General features: G+C 40.4%; 1 protein-coding gene across 1 annotated transcript; it reads left to right on the top strand.

Annotated features, from left to right (window-relative positions):
* The first annotated feature begins 1855 nt into the window (after positions 1 to 1855).
* Positions 1856 to 13973, top strand: LOC141452222 (uncharacterized). The gene is made up of 2 exons (XM_074124148.1): positions 1856 to 4632; positions 13611 to 13973. Exons 1-2 carry the CDS (start codon positions 1963 to 1965, stop codon positions 13920 to 13922), a joined length of 2982 nt encoding a protein of 993 aa, XP_073980249.1. The 5' UTR covers positions 1856 to 1962; the 3' UTR covers positions 13923 to 13973.
* The last annotated feature ends 2161 nt before the right edge of the window (positions 13974 to 16134 follow it).

The following is a 16134-nucleotide window of genomic DNA, read 5'->3' as shown; positions in this document are numbered from 1 at the left end:
TTTTTCCTATCATGCTTCTAATTTTCAATTCTTATATGTATAAGTCCCGAAAATCCTACGCAAGATCCTTTTTTCTCAGGTAAAGAGATTATAATAATATTTTTAACCATCTCACAATCGTAGACAGAGGTAGACTATGTTTATAAATGATGTACTCGTACCTAGTTTTTAAAATGTTTTTTAAAGAGTACACACAACTACTTCTGGGCGCTATTGAATTATTAGCCTCACTTTTAACGTCTTTTTCTCGCTTAAATACTCAAATATTTTTAATGAATCGCTTCATGTACTTTTACTGAGTCCTACATATTCTGTTTTTCAACAGATTTAACTTTGCACTTGCGCTAATAGACTTCCCACTTCGTTCCAGCAGATTAAAAACCTGTCTTCCACTGCCTTCAGAGTCCTGTAAATTAGATTTTGCTCAGTTAGATTAAATGTCGCGTCACTGTGATTTATTTTTATTCATCTTAGACATTTTTTTATTGTTGGTTAAACAGAATTGTGGAAAGGAAGTCTTCTTACCTGTTACCATCTCTTCAAATCAGCTTCCTAACCCGCTGACTGTAGCAGATAAGACATGCCCTCATAAAATTAACCAATTTTTTAAGGATCTCGAAGTCATGCAGAATTTAAAAAAAAAATTCAAAGGCTTGCTTAAATTATGTAAAAAATGACAAATATATAAATTCTTCTCGAAGCATTTCTTGACTATTAACCTCAAACAAATATCTACTCTCTTGCCTACCTATTTCTGTCAAAATTGTAATCAAACTTAACACTTCCAAATCTTGCAACAGTTAAAAAAGTCTGACGCGTGCCAAGAGTTAGTGTTGGCCACCTGAAATTATCTTGCGTGTGCTATAATACTTATGCTTAAATTATTTGTTGTGGTAAAGTCTAAACACTAAATTATTTTTATATTGTTCTGCTTTGCAGACCTTTAACGACCTAAAGTAGTAAGATAGCTTACTCCTTTCACTAATTTTGCGCTTAAATCCCCCACAATATTTTGAAATCATTTCTTTCATGTTTGTCGTAAACTAATTCTATTTCTTCGTAAAATACATCTTATCAAAGTAAATTGCAAGATTGCTGTTGCAAAAGAAATTCTTCTTTTTCAGTGGAAGCACAAACATAATATTTTTGACTACAAATATAGTTAGAAAATTTAGAAAATGAACTTTATAGTTTATAAAAGCCACCTTCTGCAAGTGTTGAAGAATCTGTTGGTTCTCCTGTCCAACCCTTAGAAATAAATGAAACCTATCATTTTTTTTTAATAAATGAGAGTTTGTGAACATTCAAATGTCCTCAAGCTTACTGTTCCTTCAGATACTTTACACATAATAATATGAAAAAAAGTGAAATGTTTGACAAAATGAATGAATCAGAACAAAAACCTATTACTGCAGTTCAAACAGTGGCTTAACTAATGTTGATATGATGAAAACATACTTAGTCTTAGTACAATTAAATATTATACGTCATGGTCTATTGCTATAATTTGATGTACTCCTACTACGGTTACAGGGGGACCTGCATATCATCCGACAGTAGTAAGCTTCTAACCAGAAAATGTTTAACTTGCTCTCAAAATTAATTGTTATTTACAATAAAAAGAATATACTAGTACAATAGTTATTTGCGGTGCAAATAAAAGAGTATACCAGTCCTTATAGTTATACTGATGGTCCGTTCCGAAATAAGTAAGGCGTGGTTTTTTACCATTTACTTTTACCTTTACATTTTACCATTTACCATTTTTACTAGCATTTTACCGAACAAAAAATATAATGTTCGTATTAATTTTATTTCCTATAATAGAAATATTTCCTGTTATATTGAATTATCATATGTTAATCTTCCATACCATTAATAATATGTAAATTTTCAGTTTGATTTAGTTATAGTGGAGCGTAATTCTCTTCTTTGGATTAAGTTGTGAAAGATTTTTGTTAAATGCTAAACGAAAATAAGCCATTTATGGGCCAAAGTGAAGTGGATATCTTTCCTCTACAAGGTAAGTTCCAGCAGCCCATACGACTGTATACGCACGACGATAGGCCAGTTACTGATCGAGAGGGCTTTGTTTTGCGTAATATAATTGGTAAAAACCTGGCGGAAATCGATATTGAAAATAACAATTACCAAGATATTAAAGGTTTGAATCTGGTTGATGCTCTAGGCAGAACCGTTAAAGATATAAACTTTGATCCTACGGTTAAACCATTGTACGAAATAAGTAATGAAGATCCTTCCCAAGGTATTGAATGCCACAAATTGGTGTACGACATTAATGGAAATCCGCTGACTGACAAATTTGGACGTCCCTTAGTTTCTAGAAATGGTAAATTGTATTTGGTTTTTGGGCCGCGAGGAGATCCAGTAAGTGATATCGCAGGTCGGGATGTAATTGATGAATTCGGAAAGGTGGTAACCAGGAATAAACCATTAAAAGACAAAAATGAAAATATTTTGTCAATGTTTGACTTAGATGGAAGACCTCTCACCGACAGCGATGGCTTTCCCCTATTAGATATTACAGGAATGAAAATGATAATATTTGAGGAAAATAATCCAGTCAGTAGCTTATCGGGATCTGATTTGTTTGATGCGGACGGGATAGCGCAAGGAGAAAAAGATTGTGATTTTACGAAACGATCGCGATTTGTGAAGTCAAATATAACTATAAGCACAGATACCAACGAACCAGCAGTTGCCTTCGATTCACATGGCTATCCTCTGTCTGATCTATTAGGGAATCCATTGAGCTTTAGAAATGGTACCAGCATGATTTCTTATTCTTCAAAGAAATGGATTGACTTTAATGGTGAAACTACGACCATTCTACCCAGGAAAGTGTATGATAGATTTACTCTGCGTGGATTCAAAAATTCTTTTGGACATCCAATAAGATTATTTGATGATTACGGCCGCCCGTTAACGGACGTGAACGGAGTGCCTCAGCGACATGCTTCTGGATTACTTATGATTAAGTTCGATCAATCTGGTGCTCCCATAAGTAATTGGCTCAACAAACCTCTGTACGATGCTAATGGGCAGATCAATGGCAGCAGCTACTTTCGACCCTGTCTTGCTGTTTCAAAACCTAATGTTGTTGCCAAAATTCAAAAAGGATTGGCAAGGGGTGTACAGTATTTCGAATCGACAGGAATGCCATTAACCAATGCTTTAGGTTATCCTTTAGTTAATGCTAGAGAAGAACCGATGATAATTTTTGATAAAGGTGGCGAACCATTGCATGATTTTCGTAAAAAAGTTGTTTACAATGCGCTTGGACTTCCTGCAGTTAGTTGCTTAGAATTTCCTTTATTAGGCCCAGGAGGCATACCCATTAGATTGTACGACAAAGAAGATCGACCTCTGACAGACAGTACTGGGTTGCCTCTAAAAGATGTGCGAGGTAGGTATATGTTAAGAATATATTCTAAAGGTATGGGGATTATGGACATCAAGGGAAGAGAGGTCTACGACAAAAATGGATATTCTACAAAATATCTGACCCACTTCAATGCGTCCGGCGCAGCTAGTAATATTGAAAAAGAAGATATGGTAATCAGTGTGGACGGAGAGCCAATGTTTCTTTATGATGAAGAAGGTTATCCACTAACAGAACAATCTGGTTTAGTTCTTAGCAACCGACTGGGGCAGTCACTGATTAAAAGCCACGAACAAGGCTTTAGTATGACTTTAGACGATAAGCCAGTTTACGATGTAAAAGGGAGAAAATGTCTAAAAACATTTTCTAGACACTTGGGTCTATCCATTGGACTTTACGACAAGAACAGTCGCCCACTTACTGACCGTTATGGATCAGTTTTGCACACCAGAAAAGGAAAAGATTTGGTAATTTTTGATACATGTTTTCGTCCAGTTTCTGCCCTCGTCGGAGGTGAGTTATACGATTATAAGGGCATGCCCTTAAAGCACCCCTTTGCTGATCCTTCACGACTTGCTAAAAACCCTGCGAAACAGACACCAGACGGTGTTCAACTGTTTGATTGTGAAGATTTACCTCTTACTGATGCATCTGGTTTTATTTTATACACCTCTTACGGTGTACCAATGGTAAGCTTTGATGTGCATGGTAGGATAAAGTGTGACCATTCAGGGAGGCCAGTTTTTGACATTAGAGGTTTGGCAGTTTCGCGATCATCTGGGGCTTGGAAGGATCAATGTGGTAAGCCTTATAGATTATTTAATCAAAGCTTACCTCTAACCGATGAAGATGGAAGAGAACTTTACGATATAAAGGGTAAATCATTAATACATCAAGATAAGATTGGAAGGCCAGTGAAAACTGTACAAGGTAGCTATGTACAGGACTCAAAAGGGCGACGTTTTGTTGACATTCATTTCAAGCCGATAATAATGAGTAACCATGTTAGGAAGTCGCCATTGCTTGAAGAAGATAAGTCAGCACTAAGATTGTATGACAGTGACGGTAACCCATTAACGGACATATTAGGAAGACCTTTAGTCAACTCAAAAGGTGAATTTCTTATCAATGGGAAGAATGGACTCCATCGGCTAACCGATTGCAAAGGAAAACAAATTTATGACCGGTTTAGAATGCCATTGGGTTGTAATCCGAAATCACAAATCAAGGTGGGTGAACACTATTTAGTTTCCATTACAGTACCTGAGTAATTATATTCTTTTTTGTTTTAAATTTAGGCGCATCAAAGTCTGAGGTCATTGGAACCCAGAGCCTTTTTCAGAGCACTGCCTGTTTTTAGACAGTGATTTCTATTTACAGTCAACTAGTCCATTATCGGGTAGGTAATAGGCTCCCAGAATTAGAAAATCGAAGGCAGCTGGGAAGGAGCTTCTGATTTCCGCAAGGAACTCTAGAGTGCAGCAGTTACCACTGACATTTTACCACATTTCTTCAAAAAATTATTTATTTTGTCCATGTCGAACATATCTTTGTTCACCTCATTCCATCCCGTAATTCTAAAATCTTTTTACTTCTAAACTAAAATCTAACATTTGGCTATTTCCATCCATTCCAATTATTTTCTTGAAATGCTTTCGTCCACAAAAGTTTTTAAATTAAAGTTGCTAACTTATTACGATATAAGATTTCACTTCTGTTGCACGGTCAATACTATTTGAAGTCAGTTTTCTGTTTTATAATTAGTTTTTGTAGAGTATTCTTCATCTTTTTGGTGTGTGATTCATTTATCTAAGAAGAAGAAAGATTATTGCCAGTTTCAGTCATAATTTAATTTTGTACCTAAACAGTATGGATAGAAGAAATATCAACCTTTAAAATCCACAATGTAGAACATTTTAAACTTATTAATAAATATGTAACATACCCTGAAGTTGTCCTAGACCCCAGGTCGTAAGCTTGGCATTAATAATAATAATATTAATAATAATTCTTGTATCATCTGGTGTACCTCAAGGTTCTATTCTTGGCCCTTTTTTATTCAAAATTTTTATCAATGATATATCTACATGTCTCAATTCAGTAAACTTTCTGCTTTTTGCGGACGACTTAAAGATTTATACTGCCATTAACTCTGCGGATGACTTTCTCCTCCTCCAAAACTCTCTTCATAGACTGAGTGTTTGGTGTGATGAAAATGATATGAGCCTAAACATCTCTAAATGTAAGGTAGTATCCTATCATCGTAGTCGGACGTGTACAAACTTCGATTATTCTCTTAATGCTTCAACTCTAAGTAGATCTAATGTAGTGAAGGACCTTGGTGTTACGTTCTGTGCTAACCTTTCATTCAACCTCCACATGAACTCCATAGTCACAAAGGCAAATAAAATGCTTGGCTTTATATCTAGATCTACTCGAAACTTTAAAGATGTCAGAACCATAATTATCCTTTACAAAGTAATGGTGCGACCTATTCTTGAGTACTGCTCTGCTTTATGGTCTCCTTATCAGAAAACTTACGTCAACAAACTTGAATCACTTCAAAGAAGATTCCTAAGATTGCTCTGGTATCGAGAGACAAAAGCCATGACGGAGGTACCGTACGATGACGTAATGGAATTTACTGGTTTGAGTACTTTACAGTTTCGTAGACAAGCCACAGACTTAAATTTTATTTTCAAAATTCTAAATAATAATATTAACTGCCCTGAACTTTTATCATTGTTAAATTTTCACGTGCCAACAAACGGTACAAGTGTTTTCTAAAGTGTGCCATAGTACTAATTATCGTAAGTTCAGTTATTTTCCAAGAGTTGCGGATCAAGTTAATCATCTACCCGCTGATTTTGATATATTCAACACCAACATGATCGAGTTGAAACATTTGTTAAATAGCTGATTTTGCGGTGATTGGTACTAGGGAAAACTTACCGGTTATTTGTGATATTATTAAGATTTATTAATTGAGTAAAGTTTCTATTTTTAAAGTATATTTTATAGTACATATTTTGAAGTATTTTTATCTATTAAGTAAATTATGTGTATATATTATTTCTATTTTATTTTTATTTCTATTCTACGATATATTTATATATGTATAAATGTATATAGTATAATGTATATATAGTATGTATATTCTATAATTATTATATATTGAGTTATTATGTTATTTTAAATTATATTTCTTTGTAACTGGGTGATTGCCCGTCTTGTAAATAAATAAATAAATAATAACAATTGTTCGGTCGTGACCGAGACCATTCGGCTAGTTTGGCTAGCGTCCGTCTCTCGCGAGTCAGCCTCGCGCCCGCGCGCGTACTAATGTACACATCCGCCTTAATTTCCTTCTTTCTACATATTTCTTATCGCTCATTATTATGTTATTATTTTACACCTTTTTTATCCTCTCAAACTTTCTATATTAACTTGTTGTTTCCGCTTCTATTTCCTTTATTTGTTTTTCTATATTCTAAACCCTTTGCCCCACTACTTCCTTTGAACCATGTGGTCACCTTTCTAGTCTGTGCAGTTCCCCGCTAGTCCTTGTTTAAGACGCTTCTCGGCTCACGCTTTAGCAACTCTTAACGCATCTCAACCCGCTTCACTTCCGCTGACACCTAACAGTACGCATCATCCGCATCTGAACGCCTCTCCAGAATATCGCTTCACGCATATTCCACCGCTTATAGTGCACTTATTGCACTATTCCCCCTTTACTCTTCCGCTTACCTCATTTCCACTTCCGCTACGCTTCTCTGAGCCTGAGCCCAAATATTGCCTCCCTTTCTCAAAGCTCAACACACACACACACACATTTACATAAACATATATACACGCTTCCGCTCCACAGCTTCCTTTCCTCTCATCGCTTCTCAGGCAGCTTATCAACATACCTCACGCACATCGCTCCTTGCAAAGGGTAAGTACCTTCCCCTTTTTCTTTTATTTCTCTTTATTTTTTCTATTCTTCTTTGTCTACTATTATTTCGTACAGCGCCCACTTGGGCACCTTAGCATTTGGGTGTAGGCGGCCACGCGCGCCTACATTTTGGTCCTCCGGGCCGGATATACGCACATATACAGTTATACAGTCCACTTCTTCCGCATCGCTTAATAAAACCCACTATGGCGCCAAAAAACGGGAAAGGCACTGCAGGTGCATTATCGCTTGTTGCCTTCACACGTTTAATCAGCGACACAAATTTGGCTTTCAATCGCCATCTTGAGGCCTTCCTCCAGCGAAGGAAGGACTCTGAGCTAACCTCATGCTTCATCGCGTTACGGCGCGTTCTTATTGATGCTGACATCGCTACCTTCCTGAGGCGGGCTGGAGAATATCTCAATGCCGACTCACTCCCTGATGGTCTTACGGACGATGTGTTGTTGAGCGAGGTTCAGCGGGTGCGAGAGCTGTACCACCATCTTGCTGAAAAACTACAGGCAGCCTGCCTCGCCTTCTCTTCCCCCATTTCACATTTCCCGGACGATCGCGCTCCTCAGATTCTGCTGCCAAAAGGGGGAAAGGGCACAGCAAGTTCCTTATCCTCTTTCGCATTTATCACCATGCTCATTAACGCAAAGAATGCGTTAAATTACCATTTTGAACTCTTTCTTGGACGAAGAAAGGGCGTTCCTTCCATTGCAACGCTTACCGAACTTGTCGAGACCGACTTCGCAACCTTCCGAGAGCGAGTTGAGCCGTATCTGGATGCGAACCGGCCTCCTGAGGGCCTCTCGGAATGGCATTTGATAGACGGGTTCCAGCAGGTGCAAAATTTACACCTCGAAATTATCGATATCTTTGCGAAGGCTAATTCTGCTTCCTTGGTCACTACGCGGCCATCCACGCCTGCCAGCTCTCCACCGTCGGCAACCCCTGCTTCAACAGCCTCTCCCACGCCTCGCCTTGCTGCATCACTCCCTCCTGCGCTTCCAGCGCACCTGCAGCCTTCAGGTCTTCTCAAGGTCTCTGATGAGGCCGTAGGCATCCCTGCTGCTAGCCCCGGTTCTCCGCGCTCACCTGTTCGCCCCGCTGCCGAGAAGTCACACTCCTCATCTCCTTCACCTCACATTAGTGACGTTGAGAACCCGTCTCCTCCGCCTTATATTACCAGAGTAAAGTGCGCTTCTCCTCCGCTTCACATCACTGGAACTGAGAACGCTTCTCCTTCGCCTCCTATCAGTAGGGCTGAGTGCTCTTCTATGCCTCATATTCCTGAGGCTGAGGATGTCTCTCCTTCGCTCCCCTTATTTGAGGAGCTGCCCCCCGCATCTCCTCCGTCTTATAGTAGCGGAGTTGAGTGCACTTCTCCTTCACTGTACAACAGTGAAGTTGAATGCTTATCTCCTCCGCCTCATCACACTGAGGCTGAGGGCGCTTCTCCCCCGCAATCACCTTTATTTCCCACTTCGGAGGAGCCGCCTATTACGTCTCCTGCATCTCTTGCGCCTCTTACCGCTCAGGCAGAGGACGCCTTTCCTCCGCAATCAACTTTACTCACTGCCTCTAAGGAGTCACGCCCCGCACCTCTTCCATCTCGCATTAGCGGAGCTGAGTGTGCCTCTCCACACAGTGAGGCTGTGCGCCCACCTCCTCCACTCCATGTCATCCGGGCAGAATGCCCTCCGCCATGCTGCACGGTAAACGCAGAACCTGTCTCAGGTTCTGTGTGTACATCCACCGCAGATGATCCAATTGATAGCGCCTTGCACAGTCTTACCCCGCCTCATCTTCAGGAATGCACCCTGGGGTCGAGCGGACCTGCTAGGCTTTCTGAGCCTCTAGACAATGGGCCTAGACGCCCCGCATCACCTGATTCAACCGCAATGTGTATGTATCAGGAAGCTAAACCACCAGTCAAGGTGGCTCTAGTGACCACTGCTCCTGAGGACAATATTATTTCCCAGTTCTCTTCATTGCTCCACCGCCAACGCATTACTGCGTATTGTTTACGCTTCGGGTTCAACTGCAGGAACCCCACCACGCCTCGCCATGGTGAGCTATCATCCTTGGAGCTACAAAACGCCTTAAGTCATATCATCCGGGTCATACATGAAGAGTATCCTGCTAAGAAATTACTAGAGGTTCATACTCCTTTCTCTCCGCCTTGCTTAGATCTGCAATTAAACCGCTCCTCGAACTCCAAGGATCCGTTGCGCGTACGTGGACCTCTTACTGATGCACCACTACCCTGCGCGTTTCTCTATTCTATGCGAATGCCCGGGAATCAGTATCGCCCCCGGCTCATTCTTGATGCTACGCTGCACCGTCTGCTTCCCACTGGTGCCTTAGCCCCCAATGCTTTCGTCCACTGCCACTGCGCCATACCGGATGGGCGCAGAGGTAGCTGGCGCTGCCTTAACAACTGCAGCCAGTGCTGCCCCGCCACGCTTCACTCCATCACTCCCCCTATGGGTGCCCTCTCGCCTAAGCACATCCTTGCTGTTATGGCCTGCAGGGTGGCCGGTGTCAACCTCACCGGCCCCTTCGCCAGGTTTATCGCGCAATTGCGCAGTGACACATTATCCAAGGGGCATCCAGGATCTTTTCACAGCTTCACCACCTTCGCAGGTTCGCTGAGCAAGAAGGCCTCCGCGCTGTTCACCTCCCCTGTCACCGCTGCCTCTCAACGCTTTGTTGCCCCACGTAGCTTACCCTTCACGATGTGTTCCGATATCAAAACTAATTTCGTGTACGCACAAAACTCACTGCGCGAGCTGGGAAATCACCTCCATCATCCGCAACTTACTTTAACCATGAGGTGCACTCCCTCTGCCACAGTGAATGGCGGGCGGGTATATCCCTCGCAAGTCTGCAGTGTGGGCGACATGAAAGAGGCTCCATCTCAGTCCACGAAGCAACACCTCACGCACGCTATCAGTGATCTCCGCTTCTCATGTGAGAGATTGTTAAACATGGTGTTCAGGGTCGAGACCATCCGTAACTCCCCACCGCTAAGCGCTCCATCCTCGGATCGAGCCGCTTCTAAACCCAAGACTCCAGGACCACACTGGTTGCCTTCTCTAACTGCATCTCAAGGACGAGCCCCCTCTACGGTCCATCCCGATCGCATCCGCCAGGAGAATCTCCGTAACCTTATCCCGCAGGCCTTCGGGAACCTTCCCCCGCTTCCGCAGTGGTTCAAACAGCCACGTACTACCGCCAACCGCTTCAGGGGTCACCCGCCGCATCTAGGCCAGACTCCGCTCCTCGCTCATGTCAAATTCACTGAAGCCAAGCCTTCAGGGCGGGCGGGATGTTCGGTCGTGACCGAGACCATTCGGCTAGTTTGGCTAGCGTCCGTCTCTCGCGAGTCAGCCTCGCGCCCGCGCGCGTACTAATGTACACATCCGCCTTAATTTCCTTCTTTCTACATATTTCTTATCGCTCATTATTATGTTATTATTTTACACCTTTTTTATCCTCTCAAACTTTCTATATTAACTTGTTGTTTCCGCTTCTATTTCCTTTATTTGTTTTTCTATATTCTAAACCCTTTGCCCCACTACTTCCTTTGAACCATGTGGTCACCTTTCTAGTCTGTGCAGTTCCCCGCTAGTCCTTGTTTAAGACGCTTCTCGGCTCACGCTTTAGCAACTCTTAACGCATCTCAACCCGCTTCACTTCCGCTGACACCTAACAGTACGCATCATCCGCATCTGAACGCCTCTCCAGAATATCGCTTCACGCATATTCCACCGCTTATAGTGCACTTATTGCACTATTCCCCCTTTACTCTTCCGCTTACCTCATTTCCACTTCCGCTACGCTTCTCTGAGCCTGAGCCCAAATATTGCCTCCCTTTCTCAAAGCTCAACACACACACACACACATTTACATAAACATATATACACGCTTCCGCTCCACAGCTTCCTTTCCTCTCATCGCTTCTCAGGCAGCTTATCAACATACCTCACGCACATCGCTCCTTGCAAAGGGTAAGTACCTTCCCCTTTTTCTTTTATTTCTCTTTATTTTTTCTATTCTTCTTTGTCTACTATTATTTCGTACAGCGCCCACTTGGGCACCTTAGCATTTGGGTGTAGGCGGCCACGCGCGCCTACAACAATAGTGATTAAAGGGAAGGGATTAGCTATGAGGTTAGCATACTGGACTCCCACGCGGTGGTCCCGGGTTCGAATCCAGCAGCTGACCCTTAGATTTTCTCTTCCTAGGAGCTTCTTACAGCTCACTGTCCGGTGATGGACAGTGTTGTCTGTAACGAGAGAACACTGTCCGGAGGCCGGCAGTGCACTGGAAAAAGCTCCGGGCGCTAATAACCTCAGCTGTTGATGCGCTAAAAAAAAAAAAAAAAAAAATTATGACTGAAATTGACAATTACCCTTCTTTCACCTTATATACTTTTGTTTTTGATAATGAAAAGGTTCCCTAATATTATTGTAAAATGGACCACCCATGATTAATTTTTTCCCTGTAAATCTTCATGCCTTTATACTACTATTATTAAATTAACTAAAGGATTATGTTTATATTTTTGAATACATAATGAAACGTTTGAAATGTAAACGTTTTCTTTATCTGTGGTTCTAATTTGTGAACAAAATCTATGTACCAGGTAGGAAAAATTATTATATTAAACAACATGGGAATATTTTTAAAAAAGATTTCCGTTTATTTTTCTGCTTTAATAAGTGTTGTCACAATGAACCATCTTTAAGCAATCAGTTTTCAATGTAATCTTGTTAACTGGAGAATCAAATATTTTTTTTATATATATAAGAATAAGAGACGAGCTACTTAAAAATATTTTTTGTTAGCTTTTATTTCCCATATCTGATACATGGACGAAGCAATTATGGGTCACACGTATATTTAGATTCCCTGTCACCAGCCTATTATATGGTCACTTTATCATATGGTATTATTTGTATATTTATATATATTTTCATGTGATATTTTCTGTTAAGGATTTCCACGTCATATTATGGTTGATTTGCTGGTAGAGCCACTTAACATATTTTTTCATTATACCACCAATTTTAAATGCGATTTTGTGTTCAACTCCTGTAAGGGGAAAAAAGTGATTTCAGCCAGTAATAAGCACATTAACTGCAGTAATTTTCTTGGATCAGTTCAAACTGGGGAGGTGTAGAAGCAACCAGAGGCGGCAATATTTGATCGTCTGGAAAATCTCCCTGCACTGGCTTTATCCGTTATTTTCTCTTGGGGCGTATATGTCTGAACCGAGATTGACAACATGTGAATGTTGTGAACAGAACAATCTGTCGGCGAAATGCAATAATTAAGAATATTACGGTCAGTAAAAAGGTCTTTAAATGACCTAGATCCTGCCTTAATATTTGGCCTCGGACAAATATCCTACAGCTTGCCTTCAGGAAGTGAGGCTTTGCTGAATCATAGTAACTCGATCTCTCGCACCAGTTGATGTTGGTCTCCCTTCCGATAGTATCCAAGCATCCTAAATCATCCCCGCTATCAGAACTCTTAGATAGATTGTTGGATTAAACTAGGGCGGCCTCAAGGCCTACGCCACTGCGACCCCTTTGGATCTATTGTGGCTCCCCTCACTCTAAAGCTCACCCTCCAGACCTGTCCTTTTAATCAGACTCTTGATGTTGGGGAGCGGCTCTTGGGTAAAGCTCACAGGCTTTGGTATTTCCTCGTATCCTTATCTATCCGAGCCCCTTGCACTGACACAACAGGTACAGTACCGTTTCCTCCTCTTCTTGACAGAACCTGCAAAGGCTATCATCAGCCAGGCCCATGCGATGCATGTGTTTCCTGAGCCTGCAGTGGCCAGGTAATAGGCCTACAATCATCCTTATAGCCCCACGGCCTTGACGGATTAATTCTGCAGTCAGCCTCGGCGAATAGCCTTTAATGAACTCCTTCGCCTGTCTCTGCCCACCACTCTTGAGACCTACTCTGCATCCATAATTTAATGGCCGCAGTCTTCACACTCTTCGGAACCCCAAAACAGGTCTCCGGGCCAACGAAGTGTCCGGCAGAGCCTTCCCGGGTCAATAAATCTGCCGCTTCGTTTCCCTTATGACCTCAATGACCAGGTACCAGAACTCTTTAATGCTTCTTTCCCAGAACCTGTATAAGTTCTTTTATCAAATTATTGGTCTGACGACATCCCCTTCCTCAGCTCCAGATAATAAATCACAGATCCATTAAATTATAAAAACCTACTTGTTACAGAGTATGAATGGTTTGCCACTGATGCTGTTTGACGACAAAGGAACGCCATTGACAGATGAAAACGGATTGCCATTGCACCGCGATGGTAGTAAAGAGCCGATGATAGTGTTTGATATATACGGACGGCCTTCAAGTACTGAAACTGGTGCTAAACTTTTTGATCATGCTGGCCGATGTAATCATCACCCACAGTTTGCGCTAATCGAAGAAATGAATAAACCGGATGAATCGAATTGTTTTGAAAATTTGATTACAGTTTATGATAATGAAGGACGTCCAGTAAAAGATATTGATGGCCGTTCATTGCAATAAAAAACAGCTACTTTGTTCCACTAAACATATGAAACTAAATTGTTTAAGTAATGAACTTATTTTATGTGCACAAATTATAATGAAATAGGCTGCACTAATTAAGTAATGAAGGAACTGCACGTTCCTTTGAATAATCATTTGAGGAGAATTCAAGCTTTTATTGAAGTCCTAAATTTCCATTTCAAGTTTTAATTTTATAACAGCTAAGCTAGGGCAGTTCAATTTAAACAAATTTATCTATTGCCGATTTTTTTTTTTGAATCGGAACATCCTTAACCTTTCTCTCGCCATCCTCTAAGGCTGGAAACATAGTGGAGCGGCGATGATAGCGAAGTGCAAAGCGGCGAAAACGAACACAAGTTAACATATAGGATCGCGCATAGTGGAGAGCAAAGCGAAGACAGAGCGACGCTACCAAGAGAGAGAGTAGAGCAACGCGATATGACATGTTTGATTTCTTCGCACTCATCGCGCTCAATTTTCTAGGTTATTGCTGCATTTATTGGTGTATTTTTTTTTTAAATAAACCTCTGTGAGACCAAAAGGATCTTCTACATCACAACCGATTTGTGTTGGATAAGAAATGGGACTGGATTAATGGGGTTAACAATGAAATTCGTCCAATTCTTGTTTAACATGCCTTCAACACTGGTTAGTATATAATCAAATGTTGAAATAGACATTCGAAAATACGCATGAAACTTGCTAGGACGCTCCCGAAGTTGTTGGTACTAGTGATGGAATTCACCATGTTCATGTCTAGACCTGTTTATATCATGAACACTGCAGCACTTGCTACTAAGCTGCTGTAAATGCCAAATTTTCAAGGAAGAATTTTCTTATAGAAATAATTCCTCCATCATGTCTCGTCGAAAGGAGAACGCGACTTAAACTCGTCACTATGTGCATGCGACTCTTTGCTCGCTGCTCGTCGGTCTCTTTGATTTGAAGCAACTATCATCGCCGCTTTGCTCACTGCTCCACTATGTTTCTAGCCTAACTCGCATTTTGTGCGCCTCAAGTGCTAACAAATGCATATAATTACTGCAATCTTAGTTTATATTATAGTAGCTATCACTATAACTATAAAATACTTACTAGTGTGGTTCTGCAATTCTTATAAGGCGTCGCTCCATTGTAAAGTGATTTATTCATTTTATTTTAACACTAAACCTACCACGACCGGTCAATTGACCGTTTTTTAAATTTGGTTTAAATTTTCTAATTACAGCGTTATCATACCGCCATTAAACTTCACGATTTTTCCTAAAATATGTATACAATTGTTTTTTTAATATTCACTTCTTTTCCTAATATTAGATTTTTGAGAAAAATTTGTAGTCTGTCTTAACTACCGCGAACGGCTGAATATTTTCATTTTATTTACTTATTTTAATCTTTTATTTTATTTATTTTATTATTATTATTTTTTTTTGTAACAGAATTCTCTCGAAAACTCAATTTGATAATGCTTTGATTTCTAAATTTTGGAACAAATTCGTAGAGAACAGTCAAAACTGTTCTAACCAAGTGCATATATCTCTTCCAAGGACATTTGTTCCCAACAAAGTCGAGATGCAGATTTACTTAGTACAGGCGAAATAAACCGGACAAATTTGGTATCAAATCTTGGCTAGCGTTCGATGCAATAAAAGGCTTTCCATTTTTGGGAAAACGTGAAAGCAGAGAACCTATAGTTCCGCTTGGGGAGTTGGTCGCTCTGAAATTATCAGAAATGTATACAGCTCGTGGAAGAAATATAACCGTAGAAAATCTCGGAGATGGCCTCAACAAATAGTTTTCAATATCCTAGACTTAGGCCCGGGATAAATGCATGGATTTTGTATCAAAAAACTACCGGAAGTGAAATTTCAAGGCAAAATTTGTGTTATCATTGCAAAAGCATTACAAATATTAGTACGCACACAAGTAGTCGGAAAATAGCCAAATAAGATACTGCAAAAGCAATAAGACTAAAAAATGCTGTCTAAACTGTAAAAAATACGTATGCGGGAAATGTGCAATTGAGAAGCCTATAATTATAAAAAATGATGCAAAAAAGAGTAAAATCTACGAGATTTAGTTTTAAACAAAAGAAACTACGCTTTTTCAATGTTAAATAATTTTTATCTTCATTCTTTAATAAGAAATTTAAGTAAATTTAAAGTGCGGTCATTTGACCGCTCACGGTAGGAATAGTTTTGCATAAATG

This window comes from Rhodnius prolixus, unplaced genomic scaffold (assembly GCF_049639745.1).
Source record: "Rhodnius prolixus isolate KJV_2025 unplaced genomic scaffold, Rpr scaffold_3, whole genome shotgun sequence".
Classification (NCBI taxonomy): Eukaryota; Metazoa; Arthropoda; class Insecta; order Hemiptera; family Reduviidae; genus Rhodnius; species Rhodnius prolixus.
The sequence above is the reverse complement of the archived record's forward strand: the minus strand, read 5'-3'. Positions and strand labels throughout refer to the sequence as shown.

Coding starts and splice junctions, on each gene's coding strand:
- LOC141452222 (XM_074124148.1), top strand. CDS start 1,963: ATGCTAAACGAAAATAAGCCATTTATGGGCCAAAGTGAAGTGGATATC. Junction 4,633..13,610: donor ATCCGAAATCACAAATCAAG/GTGGGTGAACAC, acceptor TACTTGTTACAG/AGTATGAATGGTTTGCCACT.